The sequence below is a fragment of the Ammospiza nelsoni genome, chromosome 7 (assembly GCF_027579445.1).
Source record: "Ammospiza nelsoni isolate bAmmNel1 chromosome 7, bAmmNel1.pri, whole genome shotgun sequence".
Taxonomy (NCBI): domain Eukaryota; kingdom Metazoa; phylum Chordata; class Aves; order Passeriformes; family Passerellidae; genus Ammospiza; species Ammospiza nelsoni.
Genome location: NC_080639.1, coordinates 39,608,840 through 39,635,811, shown reverse-complemented (window position 1 = coordinate 39,635,811; position 26,972 = coordinate 39,608,840). Strand labels below are relative to the sequence as shown.

Genomic DNA, 26,972 nt, shown 5'->3' with positions numbered 1-26,972 from the left:
TTTTTTTAAGCAATGAGAACAACACCTTTGAACTCATGCTCTCAAATAATTTTTGAGGGGAAATGAGTGTTTTGTAAAGGTCAGAGCCTCCCTCCCAGCTCCTTCCCTGCTCCAGTGTCCCAGCACAGCTGACCCGGTGTGGCTGGGCCGTGCCGAGGGCTGTGAGCCAAAATCCCGGAGTGTCCGGGGCTGCACAGACGGGGTGCAGCCCTTGGCTTGGTGTGGGGACACGGGCTGGGTGTGTTACAGGCCGCTGCACGTGTGCACAGCTCTTCCCAGCAAAGGCAGATGAGGTGTTCCTTGAGGATTTTGGGACAATGAACAGCTGGAAGAATGGCTTCACAGAAGTAGCGTTTAAATGGAAATATTGGGCTTTTTTCCTTGGGAGGACCATGCATGGTGTGAAATGCATAAAATCTGTTAAAAGTCCAGTGTGGTTTGTTTACCTCTTTGGGGGTCTGGGTCTGATTGCCATCCTCATCCTCCCTCTGACACATACAGGGCAGGGGCTTATGTGTTCAGATATACTTGTGTATATTTGTTTCTTTGTTTTTGGTAACTCAAATAAACTGGCTGAAAAGACGCCAGGTAAGTCCATGCGGCTGACAGAGTTTTCCTGGTGTTTGGGCTGGTGTGTGCTTCCAGTGGCTTCAGTCCCACACTGTGGCCAGCTCCCGGTGCGTGTGCTCAGCCTCCTTCCCTGGGGAGCAGAGCTGGGCTCCTGCAGGGCCCTGCTGCTCTCCCTCAGCTGGCTGTGTTAGGACAGGGGCTGGAACGGCCATGGGAGGATGCCCTGGAGGAGGGGGTTGAGGTGTGGGGGTCTGGGGGCTGCCCGAGGCGTGTCAGAGGTGGGGCAGCTCCCACCAGTGCAAAACAACCCATGCTGGTTTTACCTGGGCCAGGGGCTGCAGCCCTGAGTGACCTGGAAGAGCTGCTGGTGCTGCTGGCTAAGCTCTGAGGCTGCCCAGCAGTGCTGAGCTCACATTTTGTGTTTTTGAAGCACCTTTTCCTTGAGCTGGGTGTCCCTGCTGTCTGAAGGGCTCTCCGGAGGGACCCGTCCCTGCTGGGATGCCCTGGAGCGCTGCCCCGCTCCCGTCCGTGCAGCCCCTGGGGTGGCTTTGGCTCTGAAGTGCCCCGTGTGCAAAGGAGGAGGGCAGGCACGGGGCCAGGGCTGCTCCAGGCTGTTGTGCCCGAGGCAGGGCAGGGATCCCAGCCCCAGCCTGCCTTGGCAGCAGGGCCCCGGCCCCTCGGAGCTGATCTGGGCACTGGGCTGCTGATGGTTCCTTGGCATAGCTCTGCTCTGCTTCAGACTGCCTCCGTGCATTGCTCCTGCTGTTTAACTCTGTCTGATCATGTGCCCAGCATAACTGTGGTGGGTCAGGTGTCAGCAGGGGTTACAGGTGCCTTGGTGCATCCAGGACAAGGGGGAAAAGCTTCCTTGGGGAATGGGTCTCTGGAAGGGAGAGTGTCATTCTGGGAGGTGAGGTGGTCAGCCCTGCCTGGGCCTTTCTGTGAAGGTGAACACTGAGTACTTGGGTCAGAAATCTCTGATCATTTTAACTGATGACTAATCAATTACTGCAAATAAATACAGAAGTAATGGCTTGGCTTTCATCACTGAGCACTTAAGAAGTGCTGATGATTTGAAAAGGCACAACGGAAGAGATCTGAAAGGAAAATGGCAATATCAGATTTATTTTCAATTTTCATCTGCTTCAATTAGAATTCAATCTGAAAAATGAAGCCAAATACCTGCACATAAGGAGCATTTTGTTCCATATGACTAGAGAGTATCTGCAGGAATCAACCAGCACAGGACAAACAAACCATTCTGAGTCACCTGCCCTGTCTGTTGGGCTAAATCCTAAGAAACTGCAGAAGAGTTGCTTTTCAGAGGCCTTGTTGCACAGTAGAAAGTGGAGTAAAGAGTGGTCTGTATTTCCGTGTAAAGACCAAGTTTCATGGCAAAGATTGGAAATACAAAGGTAAATTCACTCCTTTATTTCCTGTTTTAGAGGGAGCATGTGCCTCTGCTTTATGCTGGAATCAGCCAGGATTGTTGCACAAGGTGTAGTTACCTGTCTTCAGCAGCAGGGAACTGGGCTTGGGCCATCGAAAGGAAAATCCTGGGAGAGGCAACTTAAACTGGGAAATTGCTCTTCACAGAGCAGCATCTTCCTTAAATACATCTCAATCTTTTTCTTGCCATCCAGCAATGGGTTTTGCTGGTTAATAGAAGTGATTCTGAGTTTTCTGCTGAAGATCTTTTCTGTTTCCCCTCCAAGCCCAGATAATACAGTTTTACAGATCACCTTCTCAGTTTAACAATAATTTAACTTTCTAGGAACTGGTTTAAAGAATGTATCATTGATATTACATGCCTGCTTGGTACTGGAGAGTTCATATTTCCCTACGACAAACCTCTGTACCTACATGGTAGTTGCATGTGATGTCTCTGTGAATCTAAAAAGATGTTGCAGTAAATGCATGGATTTAATAAGTGAAGGAAATTATTTAGGAAACAAGACAGAGTTAAAAAGGAGTCCAGTCAACGTTGGGTTGTGTTTTGTGTAAGGAACTGATGAAAGGCTAAGCACTGCTTTTGGGGTGGTTGCACTTTTGGACAGCCGTGGAAGCATACATAACTCTCGTGTCCCTCCTTTCTGCAGCTCCAGGGTGGTTGATGGAGTTATGATTCTCCCTGTACTGATGGTGATGGCGTTCCCATCTCCGAGCTGGCAAGGTGAGTGTTGTGTGGGGTCAGAATTTCCAGTGTGGTGCTTGGTAACTCTTCCACGATTGCTCCAGTGAGCCATTGGCTTTGGAAAGTGACCTCTGTAACTGGTTTACACAGCTGCGTGCACGTGAAGCTTTTGTGACATGCAGTGTGTTTAAGGTTTGCCTCAGAAAAAGGAAATAGTATTTCCACTGCCATGGAAAGGAAGGAATGGTTCATTTCAAGATGTCTTGGATGTTCTGAGACGTGAGCCCCTGAAAGATGTGTACTCGCCACTTCACAAGCAGCCTTTGGAAACCATTGAGTAAAGGCTTTCTGGGAGTCACATAGTTTTCTCAGTTTTACATTTTAACTTACTTGAGAGAGATCTCTCTGTCTGCTGTGGCATATCTTTGTCACGCTGAAATAGCTGAATTACAACGGTTACCTCCTACTTAGTGGTTCTTCAGCACTACCTGAAAACAACATCACTTCCCTTAAGCAGATTTTATTGTCTTATGATTTCGTTAGCTCTAACTGAAGCCGTGAAGAGCAGGATGATGTTTTTTCCCGGGCCCTTCCCTTTTGCAGACGATGAACGGAAGCTCAAGATGGTGCCCTACGAGTGTGTGTGTGAAGGCATCTCCTGTGGGAACGGGGACCGGTGCCAAGGCCAGCGCTGCTTTGCTTCCCTGAGCATTAATGACGGGGCCAAGGTCTACCAGAAGGGCTGCTTCCAGGTCTATGAGCAACGGAAAATGACCTGCAAAACACCCCCGTCCCCCAACCAGGCCGTGGAGTGCTGCCAGGGGCACCTGTGCAACATGAACATCACTGCCCAGCTGCCCTCCTCCAAAGGTGAGAGCTGAGTTTTGCAGGGGTGCCTGCTGAGAAACAGGGGGGCTGGCTCTGATCTGTGCTGGGAGAGGGATGGCTCCAGTGCTGGCTGAAGGGAGGCACAGGGTGCCTTCGTGCCCTGGTCCCACCCTGGGGCTGCTGGCACACCCCTGATGCCCACGGGTGCACTGCTCTGTGTGGCTGGGGCGGTGAGGGGTTATCCTGTGGGGCTGGGGTCAGGATGGAGGCGCTGCCTGTGAGGAGCAGCTCAGTGCAGTGGGGGCTGTGCTGTTCCACAGGGAGTGCATCATCCTCCATGCAGGTGTGCTCACACCTGGCTGTGGCGCAGCCTCTCTGTCACGCTGGGTGGGCACTGAGGTTGGGTTGGTGTCAGTGCTGATGGGCTTAAAGACTCTCTGGGAATCTGCAAAATTATTTTTTCTCTCTTTTCACATTTTTCCCCTTCCCCCCTCTTTTCCAAGGGCAAACCTTTCAAGGAGAAGCTGCAGGTTACAGCATGGAAACACTAATCATCGTTATCCTGGCCCCTGTGGTAGTGTTGATAGTTTTTTCTGCAGTAGCTGTGCTGATCATACGGAGAATACAGAAGAACCACATGGAGAGGCTCAATTCCAGGGATGCAGAGTATGGCACAATCGAGGGCCTCATTGCCTCCAACGTGGGGGACAGCACGCTGGCAGTAAGTGACCCACCTCTGTGCAGGGTGGCAGTTTTCCTCACGTCCTAGCTCCCCTCTCCTCCTTCTGTGTGGCCACGTCACTAAGGGCATGTTTTGCTGCTGGGGATGCCACTTGGCCTCAGGACTTGAGTGGTGCTGTTCCTGTGCTCCCAAAACTGTCGTATTGATGAATTTTAACAAAAGATGGATTGGGCAAGTGCAGGTCCTTTGACCTGGGGAATTGCTCTGTACTGTTCGTGTTCCTGGAAACAGTGTCAGCACATCAAAACAGTGTGTGCCTGGCTGCTGGGGGGCCTGAAGTGATGGGAGAGGTGAAGAACTGTGCTGCATGTGTGAAATACAACAACCTGAGGGGATGGAAAAGATGTGATGCTAGGTGAGAAAGAAAATACAGATAATTTTGATGTTTAAAACCTTCAGGCCTGACTGCCATGATCTCGGTAGCTGGACTCTGGCATGGCTGAGATATCAGTGACATTTGCTGATGGAGAGCAGTGGGAGTTCTAAGAAATGTGTAATTCTTACTCAAAGCTCAATTTTCAAAATGTGCTCTTGTTCATGCGGTCTCTGTAAAGTATAATGAGCTGGGAAGTGTTCCCTTTCTGCAGGTGACTGTCCCTTCCCTGAGGCCAGAGCACAAATGTCCCAGCAGCTGTCCCTCCCTTTATCTGAGCAGAGCAAGTAAAGCTTCAGGCACATGGAGTGTGTTTCTGAAGCAATGCAGAGTTTATTCTCCTTGCATTGCTGAGATAAAATGCCCCCAGCATTAAGAGGCTGGAAAACATTTTCTATTTTGGTGCTGTCCCACCATAATGTGCTTTCACTGCAAGGCTGAGAAGTGCCCTGTGTCTGTTAATATTTGTTTTTCTTTTTTTTTTTTTTTTTTTTTTTTTGTAATGCCTTTGGCTCTGTTTAATGAGCCCACAAATCCTGATATTCCACGTTACTAGTTTGAAAAAGCCAGTCCTGATGTATCCACCATGGCCCAGGCATGTGTGCAGCTGGTGATCCTAAAGCACTGACTTCCAGCTTTTACCAGCTCCTCTGTCTTATCTGGGCAAGATCATTTCAAGCCATTTGCAGACCTTTTGTACTTCTAGTTACTTAATGTTACTTGGAAATGCTGATAAAACCTGCAAAGAAAAAAATCAAAGTTTTGTTTCAAAGAGCTGGGGGGAGCTGGGAGCTGTCAGGCCCTCTGAGCCAGTGCTGCTGCTCTGCCTCCCGGTGTGGCTGAGGCACTACATGTAATTGGTAGCTCCTGTGCCCAAACGTTCATCTAAGCAGCAACTCTCCTAGATTCCAGATTTTTCTTCTCCATTGTGTTTTAAGTCACTGGCTTTGTCACACATTAGATAAGTTTACATTTAGGATTAGTCTCTGCAGTGTAGCAAGTGCTTAAAGCCCTAAGCTGCTTAGTGGAAGGAGCTCTGGCCTCTTCAAATCTTGTTTTTACAGTTGCTGTAGATAAGTTTGGGGATGGCTTTTTGTTTTCGTTGCCTTTGTTTTGCCTCTGATGCAAGCAGGAAGGAAAATGAGCCCTTAGTTGGGTTAAAAAGTAAGGTACTCTCTGCCACTCCCAGATCCTTTTTATTGAGCACTTGTTAAGAGGTTCTTAGAAGAAGTGAGGTTTCATGGATATCTGGTCCAAGCGCAGCAATGCAGTTTTCTGGAAATAATAGAAAGTTGATTACACTTATTTTCCTTTGTAAAGAAAGAGTCTAACAATAGTTGTTAATGCTTTGAACGAATACAAAACTCCTGGCTGTAAAAGTAGCTGGGCATTAGCATTTTACAAGGCTAATGGGATTTTAACATTCTATCAGGATCTCACTCATGTTTATTATAAGCTTACAGCTCAAAGTCTGCTTTCTATGCACTAAAAATACCAGAAACAGATAAAGCTTTTAAGAAAGATTTGTTACAGAAGTTTTTCTGGAGTATCGATGGCAAATCTTGTGTAGGTGATTCTGGAAAGTCCCTTCACCTCGTTTATTTGAAAACTGGTTTTGGTTTTAAATCCTGCACCGAGCTTGAATAGGTATTAGAAACAGAACTGAGAGGAGATAAGGTGAGCAAAGGAAAGACTGAAGTGCTGAAAAAGGGCAGAATCTCATGACAGAGGATAGCTGGTATGCCAGGAGTGGGCTTCCAGTGCACAGACGTCTGTTGTCATATATTTATTATTCTTATTAAAGAAATAATGACTGACTAAGCAAATGCTCTTTGACCCTGAGTGACCAAATGGCGTCCCCAGAGCCACAGAGATATCCCTGAGCTTTAACCTAACCTGTCCTTGGTGCGTGTAAACAGGGAAAAATGGGGTTTCTCATGGGTCCTAAACAGCCGCTTTTCCTTCTGAACAGGATTTGTTGGACCATTCCTGCACATCTGGAAGTGGCTCTGGACTTCCCTTCTTGGTGCAAAGAACGGTGGCTCGCCAGATCACGCTTGTGGAGTGTGTGGGTCAGTGTCTTCTGGCTCTTTAGTTTTTTGTAGGGCTTTAGTGTTCATTTTAAGGATTCATTACATTTTTCTTCAGCATATTTTCATTATTAATTGAATAGTGTTAATTGAGTTTAGGAGGCATTTGGGTCAAAGATACCTGGAGGCATTGGCATTGAGCCAGGGTGCTGTGCAGGCACTGAAGAGGTGAGGAAGCTCTTGGGCTAAAAAGCTTGGCTTGCAGACAGTATGTCCTGATCTCCACAGGACAGGGCTTGGTTTTGGTGGGGCTGGTGGTTTTTAATCCTTTTTTTGTTTGTGGATGGGTTTGGGCTTTTGTTTTCTTTAAATCTTCATTTTGCAAGGGGTGATGATGGAATAGAAATGTAAGGGCTGTATCCCCAGCATTACACTTCCTTCCTGTCCTCCTTGCTGCAGAGTTCAGAGCTCTGTGTTGCGCACACTGACCTTGCCATGTGCTGCCTGAGCCACTTCAGCTGCAGAGGCACTTTGGTTGCTGGTGGTGAATGGTGCCAGCTCCCAGTTGGAGCCCTCTGTGCTGCAGGGGTGTGCGGGGAGGGGAGAGAGCAGGCAGGGAAGGCGAGGGGTGCTGGAGCACAGCTGGCTCCAGTGCTGACAAGGGCACGGAGGGGAGGTCAGCCCACCGCTGTGGTACTTGCTCGTGGCAGTCGAGTTCTGCCTGCTTGGGGCTGCTTGTTAGCTCACAGCTTCCCCTGTGTTTTTCCCCACCAGGAAAGGGCCGTTACGGAGAAGTGTGGAGGGGTCAGTGGCAAGGAGAAAACGTTGCTGTGAAGATCTTCTCTTCTAGGGATGAAAAGTCCTGGTTCAGGGAAACTGAGCTGTACAACACTGTACTGCTGCGGCACGAGAATATTTTAGGTAAGTGGGACAAGCACATTCTGTGTCCTGGTGTGTCTGGTGTAAAGGTGAGTTACCTGGACAGGTAGCACTGCACGCTCAGCAGGCAGCTCACAGTCTCTGGGTTCTTGTGTTGTGATAGATGGCTGGAGAGAAATTCTCAGGGAGAGACTTGCAGGAGGGGCTGAGTCCCAAACGGGGAGTGTGTCACAGCAGCTGTGACTTGCTGCCCTGCAGTGTTCCAGCAGGAAGCACTTAGTCAGCCAGCTGAGCACACAGAAAGCAGTGGAGGTGCCACAGAGCCCTGTGGGAGGGACTGGCTCCTGCAGCGCTCAGGGCAGAGTCCTGCCCAGTGTGTCAGCTCTGGAAGCTCTGGTGGGGCTGTGTTGGGTTCTAATCTCAGTTTCCCTGCAGAAATGGAGGGAGAGAAGGTGGGGAGGAGTTTATAATGAGATTTGGGGATTTGAATACTTTTCCTTATGGCTAAGTAAAGTGCAATATGAATCCAGTATTTTCTTCTGTTTAACTGTTCTGCTCAGGGTAAGCTCTTTTGGTGTTTAAACTTCAGTTATAGCTGCATGATGTATCTTTTTCCCTGTAAATAGGAAAGTAAATGAACCTTGTGCATCACTCATACCTCATGTGCTTGGTTCTGAGAACTGGGCAAGTGGCTTTGTTGTGTTGAGCCATGTCTGAGGTTTAAGCAGCCCTTTGATTCGTGATAGACGTGCCCTTCTGTCACTGGTGTGCCACCTCTGCAAATAAAAGCAGCAGCACATTTTGAGTGCTGACACTGCCTCACCCAAAATCTGTCTTCAGTCAGTTTTCCTTTGGCTCCTTATTCTTGCTTCCTGTCAGAGAATGTTCCCTGGCTCTCTAGCTCACTCTGCCAGACATTTGTGTGTTTCCTGAAGCAGTTCCTTTCTTACTACAAAAATAATTTGGTGGCCTCCTGAAATGTGAATTATTGAACTTCCCTTCCCAAGAGAGCAAGTGACTTGGCTGAAATTACATTGCATATTTTCCTTGGTGCTCTGCCTGTGTTTAGTCTTTCTTGATGACTGTCAAATTTGTTGGCTATTTTAGGGATTTTTTTTTAGATGCAATATTAAACAATATCACAGATTACAGAAATGTCACATTGTGCACAAGTCTGACTTTAGGAGAGAAGGCAGTGGGTGTTCTTTCTGACAAATGTATGTGAGCTTTTTATAAGCATGATTTGCTCCTTTGACTTGGGAATAAAACTTTTGTTCCCAGGTAAAGCTGTTGAGATCACTGTGTGGATATATGCAGAGGTGACAGGAAGGGAGCTTCCCCTCAATTTGGGGTTCAGTTTTAAGACATGATGTTTTTGAAGGCAGTTCTTGAGCAGAAAATTTTCTGTTTCTTCATGGAGATCATTATGGTTGGGCCACCCATTTTAACCCTTTTCTCAGCAGTCTGCACTAGCTGCCTGTGGACTCTGAAAATGGAAATGGTTATTCCTGGCTTGAGGTTTGGGGTGTTTCTGCTTTCCAGTGTGACCCTCTCAAGTGGCAGCAGCAAATGTTCTACAGACTTGGGGTCTTTCTGCTTGACTGGGAACTTCCCCACCCCCAGACCCTCAAAAAAGAAGGAAAAATAATATTTTTAATGTGTGTGGTCCTAACAAGTAGTTTTTTGATGTGGCTGACAAATATGTAAAGGCTTCTTGTGAATAGATGTGAGTTAGGGTTCCAGCCTTTGCTTTCACCACAGCAGTACCTGCAGTCGTCTGCAGTGCAGCTGTAATTAAACACGCTGTGCATTGCAAGAGGGGCCAGCAGCACTGATATTCAGAGCTGAAGGGACCTGCAGGGATCATCGAGTGCAGCTCCTGGGTGGATGGGCTGTAGGGGTTACTCCCAGCACCGTGGCATTATCAGCACCTGCTCTGCCTAGCTGAGCTGCTCTTCTCGGGACTCTTGCAGGAGCTCTGTCCGTTCATTTTCGTGTTTCTCCTTCTTCCTCTCCCTGCAGGTTTTATTGCATCCGACATGACTTCCAGGAACTCGAGCACGCAGCTGTGGCTGATCACACACTACCACGAGATGGGCTCTCTGTACGACTACCTGCAGCTGACCACGCTGGACACGGTGAGCTGCCTGCGCATCGTGCTGTCCATCGCCAGCGGCCTGGCGCACCTGCACATCGAGATCTTCGGCACGCAGGGCAAGCCGGCCATCTCCCACCGCGACCTCAAGAGCAAGAACATCCTCGTCAAGAAGAACGGGCAGTGCTGCATCGCCGACCTGGGTGAGCGCAGCCCCGCTCCTGCCGAGCCAGGGGCTGGGGGCTGCGGCTGGGGGAGTGAGGGGTGCTGCGGGCCTGGGGGGTGTGTCTGTGAGCCCGCAGTGAGCCCTGTCCGTGTGCCCACAGTGTCCTCTGTCCGTGAGCCCTGTCCATGTGCCTGCAGTCCATGTGCCCACAGTGACCCCTGTCCATGACCCCTGTCTGTGAACCCTGTCATGTGCCCACAGTGTCCTCTGTCCGTGAGCCCTGTCCATGTGCCCACAGTGACCCCTGTCCATGTACCCGCAGTGTCCTCTGTCTGTGAGCCCTGTGCATCACCCCTGTCTGTGACCCCTGTTCATGTGCCCACAATGACCCCTGTCCGTGACCCCTGTCCTGTCCCCCGTCTGTGACCCGCAGTGACCCTTGTCTCTGTCCTCTGTCCATATGCTCACAGTGACCCCTGTCCGCTGCCCTGTCTGTGATCCGCAGTGATCCCTGTCCTTGTCCGCTGTCCTGTCCCCTCTCTGTGACCCGCAATGGTCCCTGTCCGTGTCCCCCGTCCTGTCCCGCGTCCTGTCCCTGTCCGCTGCCCTGTCCGTGTCCCGCAGTGTCCCCTGTCCCTGTCCCGTCCCCCATCGCGGCCGCTCCCTCGCGGGCGCTCCCCGCAGTGTCCGGTGCGGCCGCCAGGTGGCGCCTGCAGCCCAGCCGCGCTTTTGGGGCGGTTTGGCGCGTTTCCGTTGCTCAATGCCATTCCCGGATCCCCGAGGATGCAGGGGTTAGACCTCATCTCTGAAACAGCGTGTGTGCTCCCGCAGACAGGCTGAGCCGTGTGCTCGCTGTCCCCGTGCCGTGGCTCTGTCAGCTCGCGTCGTGCAGGGCCCTCTGTGGGCCCAGGAGCGAGCTCCCTGGCACCAGCTGGCTTGGAGCTGAAGCACGATGCACGGGTGCTGAGGAGCAGTCACGGCAGGGTGGCATGTTCACACCTTGGAGCGATGTCTGACAGTAACTTTTTTTTGCTTTTCTATGCAGACAAGGGAGGAGATAGCGGTAGAACTGTATTTAGGCACCATTGCCTGGGCAAAAAGTATATCAGGAAATGGGAATTTTTACATAATAATTCTACTGCATAGTTTCTGTCACTTGTGCCTGAGGGACTTGAGATACAGACAGGGAAAACATGAAAGCCACATACTTGGGCCTCTGGAAGTTTGATGTCAGAATAGTAACAAATGCAGCAGTAAGCTGAAAATAAAAAGTGTGAGAGACTGGCTTTTAAATAAATTTGTAGTTCACTCTGAGGAGGTGCAGCATGTCCAGGCATTGATTGACATGGCACTGGTATAGTGAAATCTATTACACTATTTATCTACAGGTTTCAGAGGTCCGAGAGATTTTTCTAAGAGAGCACAGCAGTAAATACCTCCTGATTAGTTTTTGTGGTGGTTAAAATAGCTATTTTTTAAAATGTGACCTCCTCAGATATATACCTGTCACATTTTTCCTACGTTCCTCCTTCATAAGGAAAACTCACCAAAGAATTTGTTGCTTCTGGCATGCATTCCTGCCTTCCTTCTGTGAGGCTCTGTCTTGTTTCCACCCTCTGGTCCTTTCCTGTGAGGATCTGGAGCTGGGGCTGCTGTGGCACCCAGGGTCAGGAGCGGCAGGAGCAGCAGAGGCTGGCTCAGGGTGCTGTGTGACAGAGCCCAGCATGGATGTCCCTCATTCCTGCCCAGTCTGCCAGCTGGGGACGTTCTGCCTTTGTCCTGCCAAAGCCGTGCAGGTGCCTGGTTGGGCCTGAGCTGGGCAGCTCTGTGGGGCAGCACGCAGGGCTGGGAGCTCCACGGGCCCTGTCACACACTGGGTCCTGTTTGGGAGCTGGTTCTGACAGCAGGAGCTGCTCTGCCATGGGCCCTGTCACACACTGGGTCCTGTTTGGGAGCTGGTGTCTGACAGCAGGAGCTGCTCCATGGCCCTGTCACACACTGGGTCCTGTTTGGGCCCTGGTGTCTCTCAGCAGGAGCTGCTCTGCCATGGGCTCTGTCACACACTGGGTCCTGTTTGGGAGCTGCTCTGCCACGGGCCCTGTCACACACTGAGTCCTGTTTAGGGGCTGGTGTCTGACAGCAGGAGCTGCTCCACGGGCCCTGTCACACACTGGGTCCTGTTTGGGAGCTGCCCCATGGCCCTGTCACACACTGGGTCCTGTTTGGGAGCTGCTCCACGGGCCCTGTCACACACTGGGTCCTGTTTGGGAGCTGCTCCATGGCCCTGTCACACACTGGGTCCTGTTTGGGCCCTGGTGTCTCTCAGCAGGAGCTGCTCTGCCATGGGCTCAGTGCCCCCAGCCTGCAGAGCCCCTGGGTGGGCAGGCCCTGCTGCCCAGGTGCCACACAGCAGGGATGTCTCTGTGATGGTCACAGCACTGTGTCCTGATCCCCCTGCTTGCTCTGGGGTGTGTGGGTGCTGGCTGGCCTCCCTCAGCTGCAAACCTTGACCTGTCTGCAATCTGTTTTGCTCAGTTTGGGTGAAGTTTTACAATTTTTATCAAAGTGTTCTCCGAGGTCCTGATGGTTTTCAGAGTTGGCCAGGAAATGTGGTTTCTGACCTTTGTTTGCTGTTGCAAGCTTTTTTTAAGGAAAAATTATAAACCATACATACTGTATAATGTAATCTAATATTAATTTTAAATAGCACATAGAAGTGTGTGTGCCACTTGGATCTGGGAGCAGACTTCTTCTCTTCAGTCTAGGGTCATGAGATGGTACATAAGGTGTCACTAAGAAGGATGGGGACGAACATTTCAGCAGTGCTTGTTGTGGTGGGCCAAGGGGAGGTGGTTTGAAACTGAAAGAGGATCTATTTACATTAAATGTAGGAAGAGTTTTACACTGGGGGTGGTGAGGCCCTGGCACAGGTGCCCAGAGCAGCTGGGGCTGCCCCTGCATCCCTGGCAGTGCCCAAGGCCAGCCTGGACACTGGGGCTGGGAGCACCTGGGCAGTGGGAGGTGTCCCTGCCCATGGCAGGGTGAGACTGGCTGAACTCTAAGATCCCTTCCAACCCAAAGTATTCTGTGATTTTTCTAGAGGGGCCATAAGCATATTCTTATCAGCTTGAAATATCTTGAAGTGCGTTTGAATTGTAGAAAAGTGTTTTTCAAGTTTTTATTACGTTAAAGAACAGACTGTTCTTTGGAAAGAAAGGCAAATGAATGATCTGGTGCTAGGTTAGTTTTTGTGGGACTGAGGTAAAAAGCCTTTTAAGGTTCACCTAAAATAAACTCCTGTTAAATGTAAATAGTATATGTCATTCTTAGAAGATTTGTGGAGGAAATTAGGGAGAGTTTGCGTTGCCCTCTCTGTCGCTCGGCTCTGCCATGCACCCACTGCTCCTCAATTTGCAGTGCTCTCTGTTTACCGTGGCCAAATGAGTGCTCTGTGCGTTTCCAAATTTACAGTAATTTGGTCCCTCACATAATGTTCTCTGCTTAAATGTTTAGTAATTAGTAGAAACCAGGTAGAGTGGTTTTGTCTGACTCATTTTAGATCTGCTTGAGGATGTTTATTTTTCAAGCTGCTGCAAATACGGTGTTTTTGTTTTCCAGCTTTATTTTTTTAACTTGTGTGTATCCTTCATGCAGTGTTTTTCTTCTCCTTTCCCCACAGTTCTGGTGTATCCACCTACCCAAAAGGTCTATAAATAAACTTGAATGCTGTGTAGAATTGTTTTGTTCTAAGCAGCAGCTGTTTGGCCTCTGCGTATCCATGCCCGGAGTGCTGGGGACATCCAGTGGCTGCAAAACACTTCATGGCAATGTTTTGCAAGAGTGCAATAAAATGCTCGATGATAATCCCTTGGGAGATACCGGGCCTGTCTGTGGCCCCTGGGGCTGGTTTTGCTGGCAGGGCTGGAGCTGACCCCGTTGGTCTTTGGACAGTTGTGCCCTTGGCTCCTCTTTGCCAAACCCTCTGCCGGGGACCTTGGGCGTGTGCTGCCGCAGCTGAAGGGGGCCTGACAGTGCCTTGTTTTGGTGTCCTTCAGGCCTGGCAGTGATGCATTCCCAGAGCACGAACCAGCTGGATGTGGGGAACAACCCCCGCGTGGGCACCAAGCGCTACATGGCCCCCGAGGTGCTGGACGAGTCCATCCAGGCCGACTGCTTCGACTCCTACAAGCGCGTGGACATCTGGGCCTTCGGGCTGGTGCTCTGGGAGGTGGCCAGGCGCATGGTCAGCAACGGTGAGTGTGAGGGCTGGGCTGCCCTGGGCTCTGGGCGCAGCCAGGCACCTGGAACGGGCTGGGCACCACGGGGCTTTATCCCTGAAACGCTGGGCAGGCTCTGGCTGTGCTGGGGCAGTGAGGATCCTGCTGCCGCGCCTGTCAAGGCAGAGAACAGAGTCCCCTGCTCGTTCCAAGGCCTGGTGGGACAGAATTCATATCAAATAGCTAAGTTAAAGTTTTAGATCACAAGGTCTCTGTCCTTCTTCCTTGTGTCATTAAACCGTAGTGAATGTTTGTAGGTGTCTGTTTCTCATGACAAACCCTAACTGACAGAAAGAAAGGCAGTGCAGAAGGTATCAGAATTCAGGACTGCTTTTGCTTTGCCAAGCTGGAAAGCAGCACTGGTCTGTGCACAGGTACAGTTCTGGCACTGGACACAGGTACTGCTGCAGCAGCTGCAGCTCACAAAGGCTTTACCTGAGTTGCTCTTGAACAGGAAATGGTGGATTGTGCTGGCAGCTTCACCAGGTTGGTATGGAGCTCATGGGACTGCAGACCTACCTGCTTATAGGTGCATGCTCTGGGAATTTGATTCTGAGTGAGCCCAGTGCCACCATGGGCACACTTGAGGTGATGCAGATCTGTGCCTGCATTGGTCACATCAGGACAGCTGAAGTTTTGGGTGCTGGTGACACTAATTGCACAGAACCAGTTGCTCTGTACTCCTGGCTGTTGCTGTAAGTAATTCAATGCCCTTGCGCTGGTTGGGACGGAGTGAACATCTTCCCTGGCCCCTGTGTGTTGGGCTGTGTGGGAATCATTGCTGGTCACTCTGATAACCCTGTTTGCTTTGCAGGGAGACTGGCATTGGGAGTGAGCCTGCAGGAGCAAGGCAGGGTGGTGTCTTGGCCGGCCAGAGGCACTCATCAGGTCCCTGTGCTCTCCTGGACTCGGGCACAGCCTTCCAGTGACTCAGCCTGATTTAGTGCTTCAGCTCACAGAGACCTTCAAGTTGTTCTAACATGACTACAGAGTCTTGTAGTTCTTAATTTTTATTTATTTATTCTAATTTATTTTTTATTTTTATGTTTAAAAACTTACCCAATGATCTTCCAGGTGACACGGTGGTTCTTGGTATTTTCTTGTTTAGTATGAGGAGGAAAATGTGATAGGAAACTCCTTTGGCACTTGTGTGTTGTCTGTGTGCTGCAGCAGGAGCCAGCCAGCATTTTCTTTGTACTCAGAATGTGATTTCAGTCCCCAAAGCTGAGTTTGCCTCTCTTCAAATGGAGCAGTGCTGGTTCCCTGGAGGTGTCCCCTGCTTTTGGAATGTGCTCCCTTGGTTCGGCACTTACCTGGTGCCTGGTGCTCACAGCTCACATCCTTGGGAGTTGCCATGGTCGTTCCCAGGGCTGTGCTCTGGTTCCACAGTGACACCAGAAGCTCAGAGGTGTTCCTCCTGCTCAGAGGAACTCTGGTGTGTGGTCGTTCCCTGTGCGAGGCTGGAGCTGCTGCTGTGCTTTGTGTTGGGTTCAGCAGCGAGATTTGTGCATGCACAGGACAAGCTGGGCCTAAAGTCAGCTCAGGGCCATGGACATGTCCCAGGGCTGGAGCCCCTGTGCTCAGGAGCCAGGCTGGGAGAGCTGTGAGTGTTCCCCTGGGGAAGGGAAGGCTCCAGGCAGAGCTCAGAGCCCCTGGCAGGGCCAGAAGGGGCTCCAGGAGAGCTGAGAGGGGCTGGGGACAAGGGATGGAGGGACAGGAGCCAGGGAATGGCTCCCAGAGCCAGAGGGCAGGGATGGGTGGGACACTGGGAACTGGGAATTCCTGGCTGGGCTGGGATTGCCAGAGCAGCTGTGGCTGCCCCTGGATCCCTGGCAGTGCCCAAGGCCAGGCTGGAGCAGCCTGGGACAGTGGGAGGTGTCCCTGCCATGGCAGGGCAGGATGGGATGGGATTTAAGGTTCCTTCCCTCTCAGACCATTCTGGGAGTCTGTGAAGTAACAAGGAGTGGAGGTAAGAAGCCACTGCAGTACCTGTGAGTTGTAGGTGATTGGAGAGCAGAAAGGCAGCAGCCCCAGCAGAGCAGGAGGGTGTGCTGGGAGTGACAGCAGTCACCTCCAGGCTGTGCAGAATGCCCGGGCTGTGCCCAGGCTGTAGGCTGTGCTGTAGGCTGTGCCCGGGCTGTGCCCAGGCTGTGCCCGGGCTGTGGGCTGTGCCGAGGCTGTGCCCAGGCTGTAGGCTGTGCCCGGGCTGTGGGCTGTGCCCAGGCTGTGCTGTGGGCTGTGCCCAGGCTGTGCTGTGGGCTGTGCCGAGGCTGTGCCCGGGCTGTGCTGTGGGCTGTGCCCAGGCTGTGCCCGGGCTGTGCCCAGCTGTGGGCTGTGCTGGGCAGCCGGGTGTCCCCGGCAGTGGCGAGGGCAGCGTGTCACGGGGCAGGGACGCACTGTGGGACAGAGGTTGAGTGGCCCCAGCACTGCCGAGCGCTCCCGCCAGGCTGGACAGAGCTCGGGGGCTCCACAGGCAGCACTGGAGCAAAGGCCAGCCCGCTCCCTTTGTCTTCAGCACCGCGTGTCTGTGCCCTGGGCTCGGGAAAGAGCACATGACAATAGTGAATGAGAGCCAGAAGAGAGAAAGTTCATCTGGGATATCCTCGTGCACTGGGAGTGTGTTCAGAGCTCTGTGACAGCCGGATTTGGGTGTTGGTCTCTGCCAGGCCCTGGCCTTACCTGCAGGACAGGTGTGGCAGCAGGGGCACGCAGGGGGGTGTGTTCATGAGATCTCACAGTAAAGTGGAGTCCTAAGATGGGAATTCAGGCCAGCAGGTGATGTTTGGTAGCTGCAGTTGGGATGTGCTCTGAGCAGGAGGGTGGGGGTTGCTGCTTTACACGGCACATGTCACTTGTCCTGTGTCCATGTCAGAATAGCACAGGCAAACTGCAGGCTGGGAACTTGCTGGGGTAGCCAGGTCTCCAAATTGCCCCACTGTTCTCCAAGGTGCTTGTAATCTCCTGTTTCCCTTTTACACCCTTTTACAGTCTTTTGCAGAGTATGCACAGAATATCTATGGGACTTTGATCTTCATCTCCAATGGAACAGGAAAACTAAAATACAACTGCTGTAGGAAAGATTGAGAACCTCTTTTCAGTTTCAGGGTATCCAAAGCAGCAGAGATTCTTCTGGATTTCATGTCTGGCTGTGGGACAGCAGATTTCAGTCTGTGGAATTTCTGTCAGCAGCAGCTATTTGATGTTCCTGCTGGACACAGAGGGCCTCATTAGCTCCGGCTTTTTCCACACTGCTGACCCAGATGCCTGTCTTTGAACACCAGTTTGTAAATGGGCTTCCTGAGAGGGCTGGGCTCCCTGCAGAGGGTTGGTGAGCCTGGTGCAGTGAGGAATCAGGGATGTGCACGTGTGTCCTGGGGAGCAGGCAGAGGGGCTCCAGCCTGGCAGTGTTCTGTGCGTGGGTGACAGGCTGGGGCAGCGCACACAGCTCTGGTTTCAGTGCCAAAGCCCAGGACATGGCCAGGGTGTGGGTTTAAGGCCAGGCTGGATGGGGCTTGGAGCAGCCTGGGACAGTGGAAGGTGTCCCTGCCCATGGCAGGGGTGGAATGAGATGGGCTGGAGGGTCCCACCAACCCAAACCAGTTTGTGATTTTATGAAGATGTATTGAACTCCTGACTGCCACAGGCTCTTGGGTGTTTGGTTTTGTGATGGCTTGTGGTGCCAGTTACCCTGGGGATTTTACTGTTTTCATAGCAGGGAATGAAATGGTTTGAAGCACCAGCTTCAGGGTCTGTGGATGCTGACATGCTTATTGGACTCTTTCAGGAATTACAGAAGCACCAAAGTGTGTGTTGAGCCTGTTAGAAACCCCAGTGCAGACCTTACATTTTTCCATCTGTAGGAATCCCAGTTTTTGGTAGGCAGGAAAGCTACATGCATGGCCTTTTGGCAAGGGATTTACTTCTCCTTTCAGCTCCAGCATCTGCACAGTGGGTATAGCCCATACTTTGTGGACTTGCAATATGATCCAATTAATTAACATTTTGAGTAGGAAAAGCTGTTCTTGGGGCAGTGAGGGCTGTTCTGTTGTTCGGAGGCTGCATGACACTGTAGGGTTGAGTTCTAAAGGATTTTTGTGCTCTTGGGTGGGTTTTGTGTTCCCTCTGTCCCTGCAGAAGTGCTGTTCACTGTCACACTCATTGAGTGATGTCTGTTTGTGTCTCACCAGGAATTGTGGAAGACTACAAGCCACCCTTTTATGACTTGGTTCCGAACGACCCCAGTTTTGAAGACATGAGGAAAGTGGTCTGTGTGGATCAGCAGAGGCCCAACATTCCCAACAGATGGTTCTCAGACCCGGTCAGTGTGTGCTGGTCTCTGTGTCATTGCCAGGGAAGCTTTTCCAGTTATCACTGCCTGGGGAGGATCTCGATGGCCTCGTCAGCAGTGTCACTGGGCAGGGTGGGATGTGCTGCCTGGCATGGGGAGCACTGAGCAAACTGACAGCTGCCAGGTCTGAGCCACCCACAGACTGGCCTTTTAGGAACATGATTTACAAAAATCTTTACAGCTGCTTTTCCCAGTGGCTGTTCTCCCTCCGAGGGGAGGTGAAGGGGAGAGAAGCTGGTCCAGGGCTTTCTGTGGCTTACAAGCACACACAACAGAATGCTGGCCTTTCCTGCCTGCAAGTTAGGAGCTGTTGCTCTTTTTGAAAGACTGATGCTCAGGTTAATTTTTCTTCATCAGTATCAGTCTGGCCTCTCCAGGCTGCCCTTGGAGCTGTGGAAGTCAGCTGGAAATCTGTAGGGCTGGGCAGGCAGAGTGCCCATCAGTGAGGTTTGGGTGTGGAGCTGTGCCCTGTGCTGGGAGCCCAGCCAGTTAAATCTTGCTGGGCATGATGAAATCACAGTCAGAACTTCTGTACCTTCTCAGCTGCCTTCATGGGTCTGCAGGAGTTGGTTTCATTGAAGAGAAATTCTGGGTAGTGTTTGCTCAGTTAGAAAAAACTACAACACTATAGTCTAAAGTTGCACTAGTTGGTCACTCCAGTCAGCCCATGGGCCAGCTGTGCTCTTGGTTTAATCAAGTTCTCAGACTTACATGTAAGCTCTGTATTTGATAACTAGTGGGAAGCCCTGAAAATGGAGTGTTCATTAGGCAGTAAAACCTCTCTGTGTGGGTGCCTGGCCCCAGCCAGTGCTTCCTTGGCTCGTTATTTGTGAGTGACCCCTGTGCTGTGTGGTTTTGTTCCTCCCCAGACGTTGACGTCCCTTGCCAAGCTGATGAAGGAGTGCTGGTACCAGAACCCCTCAGCCAGACTGACAGCCCTGCGCATCAAAAAGACTTTGACCAAAATTGACAATTCCTTAGACAAACTGAAAGCTGACTGTTGACCCTCTCCTGGCGGCGCTGTCCCGGCAGGAAGGCGCCTGGCTGCCCCGAGGGCTCTGCCCGGGCAGTGCCAGCCTGGTCCCTGTGCTGCTCGAGCAGGAGCCTGGGGACAGCTGGGGACCCGGCACTGCCCGGGCCAGGTGAGCTTGGGGACAGCTGGGGACCCCGCACTGCCCGGGCCACCTTGCCTTGGGGACAGCTGGGGACCCGGCACTGCCTGGGCCAGGTGAGCTTGGGGACAGCTGGGGACCCCGCACTGCCCGGGCCACCTTGCCTTGGGGACAGCTGGGGACCCCGCACTGCCCGGGCCAGGTGAGCTTGGGGACAGCTGGGGACCCGGCACTGCCTGGGCCACCTTGCCTTGGGGACAGCTGGGGACCCGGCACTGCCCGGGCCACCTTGCCTTGGGGACAGCTGGGGACCCGGCACTGCCCGGGCCAGGTGAGCTTGGGGACAGCTGGGGACCCCGCACTGCCCGGGCCACCTTGCCTTGGGGACAGCTGGGGACCCCGCACTGCCCGGGCCAGGTGAGCTTGGGGACAGCTGGGGACCCGGCACTGCCCGGGCCAGGTGAGCTTGGGGACAGCTGGGGACCCCGCACTGCCCGGGCCACCTTGCCTTGGGGACAGCTGGGGACCCGGCACTGCCCGGGCCAGGTGAGCTTGGGGACAGCTGGGGACCCGGCACTGCCTGGGCCACCTTGCCTTGGGGACAGCTGGGGACCCGGCACTGCCTGGGCCACCTTGCCTTGGGGACAGCTGGGGACCCGGCACTGCCCGGGCCACCTTGCCTTGGGGACAGCTGGGGACCCGGCACTGCCTGGGCCACCTTGCCTTGGGGACAGCTGGGGACCCGGCACTGCCCGGGCCACCTTGCCTTGGGGACAGCTGGGGACCCGGCACTGCCCGGGCCACCTTGCCTTGGGGACAGCTGGGGACCCGGCACTGCCCGGGGCGGCGCTGGGACTCAGCTGCACGGGCTGTGCCTGAGCTGGTGGCCTGAAGGAAGACAGAGAAATCCTAAGACAAGATCAGGGCATTAAACAATGGCTTTGAACAGCTTTTTTCTTGTTTCTTTTCTTTTTTTTTTTTTTTTTGTTTCCTTTTTTTTCCCTTTTCTTTTATTTTTTTTTTAATATTTTATTTTAATTCTCCTAATCACTCCCAAGGTGAACACACGGAAGTGGTAAATTTTAATCAGCAATATTGCCTGTGCTTATCTTCTTTATTGCACTAGGAATTCTTTGCATTCCTTACTTGCACTGTCACTGTTAATTTTAACGACATGACTTGCCAAAAATATGATTGGCTGTATCCTGCATTGATCTATGCCTGAGTAATAGGAAAAGAATTCGGTAAACTGAAAATGTAACTGTCAGACTTTAGCTGCATTTTACATGTGTACTGATGTTTACAATAATGCTGAACATTAGGAATTTCTTGTTTATCCAAAACTTGCAAATTATTTATTACTAGTGCACTTGCCAGTTTTTTAAACTGTAAAATAAGTGCATAAAGTTAAAGCTTATTTTTATGTGGCCTCTTTCATGATTTCTTACACAGACGTTTTTGTAACACAGTATAACCTGAAACATGAATTGTTTTCTGTATTATCATATTACAACTCGATAGTCACATTTTAAGTGCTTCACATTTGTAGGTGTGTGGTCTGTACCATATTTTCAGTTGGAATATGGAACGTATATATAGCCATTTCCCACAGGACCTTGCGTCTGGCATCTTACTGATCTGGGAAAGGAAGGCAATGGAGGAGTTAACTAGAATATTAGGTCATGAATGCTGTGGGGAAAATGCATTTTATTTCTTCTAAGCTATATAATATGCATTTAAACTCTGCCAGAAAAATAACTATTTTGTTTTAATCTACTTTTTCTATTTAGTAGTTATTTGTATAAATTAAATAGAATGTTTTCAAGTCAAACGTGGGAGTGTTTTAGTTGTGTTACTGCCTGTCAGTGATCAGGTGTCCCTGTGTGGAGCCTGGGCTGTACCTGCAGGGTCCTGGGGGCTGCTGGTGCCCTTCTGAGGTGCTGAGGCTCCAGAGGGGCAGCAGAGATGCTGGGCTCTCCCTGGCCATGTCCCTGTCCCCGTGTCCCTGTGTCCCGTGGTCAGGATGCCCAGAGGGGCAGCAGAGGTGCTGGGCTCTCCCTGGCCATGTCCCTGTCCCCCTGTCCCCGTGTCCCGTGGTCAGGATGCCCAGCCCTGGGAGGCAGCTGGCTCAGTGGGCACCAAGGCTTCCCTCTGCCTGGACTCTCCATCCACTGCTCTCCTTCCTTACAGCCCGTGCAGGAGCCCAGGAGTTCCCTCTCACCCTTGGAAAGGAGCTCCTTTATTCATAGCCCGGGATGCCCCAGGTGATCCAAGGCTCTGGACAGGGATCAGCCTCTCCACAGCTCCTCTCTGGGGTAAAACACTTCCCTGAGGGTCCGTCAGCACTTCAGGTCTGCCAGGTTCTGCTCTGCTGCCTCTCTGTAACTCCTCCTGCTCAGCCCCGTCCTCCCTGTCCCGTTCCAACGCGTGCAGTGCCTCATTCCCAGCGCAGGAGGAGCAGCAGCAGCCAGGTGTGTGGGGTGCGTGCTGCCTGGGGCTGAGAGACAGCTCTGCAGAGCAGCCTGAGCTGGCACCAACTGCCTGGTCTCTAATTATATGTGATGAGAAAAAACCAGGAAAAGTGGGATTTGGTGAGTTTTTGTCTCAGTTTGTAACAGGAATTGAAATGCCTGGATGTGTTTTGGTTTGGTTTGAATTGGTGTGTGTGTGAGCCCCTGGGCTGGCTGGGACACGGCTGCACCGGGAGGGACGGGCTGTCCGTGGCACAGGGGAGCCAGGCTGGGTGCAGCTGTGGAGGGGAGAGCAGCATGCTGGCAGTGGGCACTGCCTGCAGCCCCGCAGTGCCCCTGCCTGCTGGGACACCTGCCTTTCTCTAACAGCTGGTGGAACGGGCAGCAGGACTCAAACCAGGCGGGAAGCAAGGCAGGCTCCTGTGGAGGTGCTTGGGGTGAGGCCAGCAGGGGTGTCTGGACAGGCCAGGGTGGCAGGAGGTGGCACTGCAGAGTGGGGACAGAGGCAGAGGTGGCACTTCAGTGTGCAGTGTGAGTGTGGGTGTGTGGTCAGGTTTTTGGTTGAAGTTTTCGCCTCTCCAGTGTTTTCCAGTGCGGGGCTTGGAGGACAGAGGCAAGCTCTTGTGCTGAGGGTTAGTGACAGCTGTGGCCGTGCTGGTGGAAGCTGGGCTGTGTCCCTCCAACCCTGCCACTCTGAGTCACAGCATCTTACTGGGCATCCTGTTTATACCTGCTCCAGCTGCAGCATCCTCTGCAAAGTGCAGTGTCCTGGAACAGCACTGACCGCAGGCTGGGAGCGGCTCTGGGCTGGGTTTGGGTTTCCAGCCCCAGGTACTGGCTGTCAGCTGTGCTGGGGCTGCTTGGGGTGCTGCAGGATACGGGGCCTGCAGCAGGAGCACCACGGTTCTCTCCCTGCCAGGGAGCTGTGCAGAGCCACCGGGTCCCCCCTGAGCCTCCTTTCTCCAGGCTGAGCCCCTTCCCAGCTCCCTCAGCCCTCCTGGGGCTCCATTCACTTCTCTGAACACACAGGGGATAACCGACAAAAGGATAAAACCACAAGCCATAGGAACACCCCAGTAATACTCTCTATCCTGTGTTAGATAAAGGAGATTATCTGGAAAAGCCGCTGGCAGGGTAACAGAGTCTGTCAATGCTGGGAGTCCTGGGCACTCCTGGGTGTGCTGGGCAAGGTCACCCTCGCTGCTGCTGCTCTGAGTGCCTTCTGCATAGCAAAGCATCCAGGGTTTACGTTAAACATATTTCACTTTCATCCCCCTGCTACTGAAGTACTTTTGGTCCATGGACTGAACTATTTGAAGTGTTAGCCAGTATGTGTGTTGGAATTGGGTTGCTGTTTGGCAAATGTGAATCAAGAAAGTGAAGAGGAAGCTAATCATTGGGAGCTATTTCTTAGCAAGTTCTGATCCCTTGATTGGGATAAGTCATGCCCCACTGTGCTGTCCTGATGTGCAGTTACTGCTGAGGACAGTCAGGGTCTGTGCTGCCCAAGCCAGCAGGAGCAGCTGGGCTCCCCTTGGGAGCTGGAGTGGGGCAGAGAAGGGAGAACTCAGTGACAGCCAGGGAGTGTGACCTGTGTGGTTTAACCTCGCCTCCAGGTGCCTGGGCAGCCACAGGAGAGCATCCCTTGCTGCCTTTCCCTGGAGCTGTCAGGGCTCGGCAATGGGGGAGATTCCACGTGCAGGGAGCTCCCCAGCCTCCCATGCGACTTTCCAGCGTGTTCATTAATCAGCGTTCCCCTAGTGCCTCCACAAAAATCTAATCTTCTAAAGAGATTTGGAATTCTTATACATAATCTGCTGCAGTGAGGGCGTCGCTGCGTTTATTACTATGGCGATGGCACAGGCGGTTCCTGCTGCAGCTGAATTATTCATGTGTCTGGCGGGTTTGCACTGCACCAGCCAGGACAGAGCTGGGATCAGAGCCCTGCCTGGAAAAAGGGCTCTAATGAGCAGCTCTGCCTGTGGGATTCAGCTGTCCTGCTGGTGGGGACAGTCCCCAGCAGTTACACCAGGGAGACTGGATGGAACCAGGGGTGTGCCTGATTTTGAGGGGTGCAGGAAATGTAGATTTTTGTTTGGATTTCTCTGTTGCCCAGGGAGGCTGTGGCTGCCCCTGGATCCCTGGAAGTGTCCAAGACCAGGTTCAATGGGGTTTGAAGCAGCCTGGGATAGTGGAAGATGTCCCTGCCATGGCAGAGGAATGGGAATGGGAATGGGATGGGCCGTCCAATCCAAACCATCGTGTGATTCCGTGATTCCATATGCAAAGGTTTGTTACTGATCAGGAATATGGGGCACTACAAGGTGTCCTGGGGATGGAGAGCTGCTGGGAGCAGCCTGAGGCTGGGCACTCCAGTTAGTGTTGCTGTAGGGAAGTCACTGAAGGCTTCCTCCCCTCAGCTGGAACTTCCCTTGTGGGCCTTCAGGGCTGGAATTATCCATCAAAAATCCTTATGAAGCCTTCCAGAATTTTATTTACCTGAATTAAACTGTTTTGATAGGGACAGTTGTCTTCCCTGTGAGGCAAAATGTCTGCTGTACAAAGTGCTGTGCCTTGGCGCAGTGGTTGGCACTGGGGAAAGGAAGCAAAGCCATTCCAGGTGCTGTTCCCTTTTATAGAGAGAGAATCTCAGGCACAGCATACATTAAAAGACAAGGTTTGTGTGAGAAAAGTAAGTGTTTCATCCAATGTCGAGCTGCTGAGGTACTGTGACAGGTGTACCAGAGTGCAGCTCTGCAGCTCCCATCCCTTCCTTGGGGCTCTGCTCTGCCAGGTCTGAGCCTCTGAGGTGGATTTTAACAATGATCTAACATCAGTAATTACCAATCTGTCTCCAGCTGCAGCCCCCACCCAAGCACTGACCACCTTCTCCAGTGCAGTGACTGTCCACTTCTTCTGTCACCGGACTACCTGATCTCCTAAAATCAACAGCATTCACATACTGGCATCAGTGTCAACAAGCCCAGGTCTTGGTTGCTGTGCTAAAATATTATCCTCTCAAAAATGAAAAGCTGATGCTGTGTTCAGCTTCAACACCTGGATTTTTCTTCTTCCCGTGGGTATCGTGGAGAGATTTTTTTAAAGGTTTTTTTGGGTGTTTTTTGGTGGCTTTCACAGCATGGAAAAGGCCACGCATACCTTCCTCTCATCCCTGTGTATTGTTCTTCTGTTCAAGCTCAGAGATAAGCCATGTGTCAACTGTGAAAAACTGTGCCAGAAGGAAATAATACCTAGCAGGGCCAGGGATTTTTTGGTTAAAGACATTAAAACTTGCAGTCAGCTTGCTCTTTGGATCTTCAAAGATGATGACACCCTTAGTGCGCTGCCAGTGGAGTCAAGGACTTTGCATCGCCCCCATTCCACCCCCATGGGTCTCTGCAGCAGTTTTCTCCAATTTTCACCACCCCAAAATCCTTCTCCCAAGTTTCGTGGCTATTTCAGATTCACAGCATGGCTCTCTTTTCACTCTTGGAATGTTCTGGAAAACCTGGAGCCTTACAATGCGATCCCACTTTGGTGCCTGCAGTGATGCTGGCTTGGCTATGTCCTGTGAGCAGTGCAGGGAGCTGGGGACAGCTGTCCTGTCAGTCTGTCAAGTCTCTTGTGAGGAGATTCTGTGGGAATCCAAAACATGTGAGAGCCCCTCTGCACTGGGAGAAAGGACACTGATGCCAGTTAACATAAAAGGGTGTTTTGTTGTTTCTAATTGTTTGCTGAAGTGAGAGATCCTGCAATTGTGTCTCCTCTGCAAGCACTTGAAAAAAAACTTGCATGGGAAACTTAACTCCATGTTCTCCGTGTTTTTGCTCTGTTTTATGAGGATCTTGAATTCAAATTAAACCCTTAGGAGAAGGGCTCTGGCCCTCTCCCTTGTTCTGACTCAGTGCCTTTGGCCATTCCAGCCGTTCCAGGTGGATGGTTCGGTTTCCCTGTTGCTGTTTCTGGCAAATCTCTCACTCCCCTGGGAGGTGGTTCCAAACTGGGCCGCTGGAGACTTCCCAGTGGAAATCTGGTGGGTTGGGCTTGGGTAGAAGGAACGGCCCTGGCTCCCTGCAGTGTCCCAGGCTGGGCTGGCCTTGGAGCCCCCTGGGACAGTGGGAGGTGTCCCTGCCACGGCAGGGGTGGCACTGGGTGGGCTTTAGGGTCCTTCCAACCCAACCCATTCCATGATGAAATCATTTTTTAACTACACTAATGCTCTTTGAACACTTCTTATGCCTGATGCTCAAACACTCCAAACAGTTCCATTACTGCCTCCTCATCAGAAAGGCCCCCACCCACTGCAATGTGACCTTTCAGGAGATTTATGGGCTACTGTGGGTTTGATTGCAGAGCCACAGGAAGCAGCATCTGGGGAGGGGGGACCAAAGAATTGTAAAATGTTTCTTGGAACAGTCTGGGAATCTTTCACCTCTTGTTCTGATTGCCACAGCTAACGGTATAATGCTTTTGCCAGAATGTATCATCCTGATCAGAATGTTTTGGTGGTTTTATGGCATTTCTGGATGAGCAGAGTGTGACTGAGGGAGGGCAAGGCTGCTCTGTAGCCAGGACACTGATGTGGGAGGCAGAGGACCAAGGGGAGGGGTAACTCCTGACCTGCAGCCTGTGCTGGGGAGTTTGTGGATTCCCTTTGGGTGTTTTTGCACAAAATTTCAGTGGATCTTGGTTTTGTCCTGATGTGGAGCAAAACAAATTACGAAACAAAATTCTCGGCTTTTGGCCAACTCTGTAAGTGCTTTCAGTGAGCAGAAGTTTCTCTGGTGGTACCTATTTCCAAAGACTCCTAAATGCCCAGGACAGGCTGTTCCTGTGCCCCACGAGCCATGCCATGCAAACAGCCAGGCTGGGGAGCACATTTGTGTCACCACAGCCTCAAAGCCTGGTGGGGTTTTTCCCCTCCCATCCCTTTGTTGTTCTTGTTGT

At 51.8% G+C, this 26,972-nt stretch overlaps 1 protein-coding gene across 2 annotated transcripts in view; it reads left to right on the top strand.

Annotated features, from left to right (window-relative positions):
* ACVR1 (activin A receptor type 1) overlaps positions 1-21,385 on the top strand; it is a 46,021-nt gene extending 24,636 nt beyond the window's left edge. The window contains exons 2-11 of one of the 2 annotated variants that reach the window (XR_009418777.1): positions 2,670-2,743; positions 3,308-3,574; positions 4,036-4,253; positions 6,620-6,719; positions 7,452-7,598; positions 9,579-9,854; positions 13,873-14,070; positions 18,282-18,412; positions 19,312-19,584; positions 19,972-21,385. Coding sequence is in view for 1 of the 2 variants with exons in the window: in XM_059475897.1 (XP_059331880.1) it covers positions 2,692-2,743; positions 3,308-3,574; positions 4,036-4,253; positions 6,620-6,719; positions 7,452-7,598; positions 9,579-9,854; positions 13,873-14,070; positions 18,282-18,412; positions 19,312-19,446 (1,524 nt within the window). In the remaining variant the exon portion in view is untranslated. Of the gene's footprint in view, positions 1-2,669; positions 2,744-3,307; positions 3,575-4,035; positions 4,254-6,619; positions 6,720-7,451; positions 7,599-9,578; positions 9,855-13,872; positions 14,071-18,281; positions 18,413-19,311 lie in introns of both variants that reach the window. The other variant, XM_059475897.1, reaches the window with a different exon arrangement.
* The last annotated feature ends 5,587 nt before the right edge of the window (positions 21,386-26,972 follow it).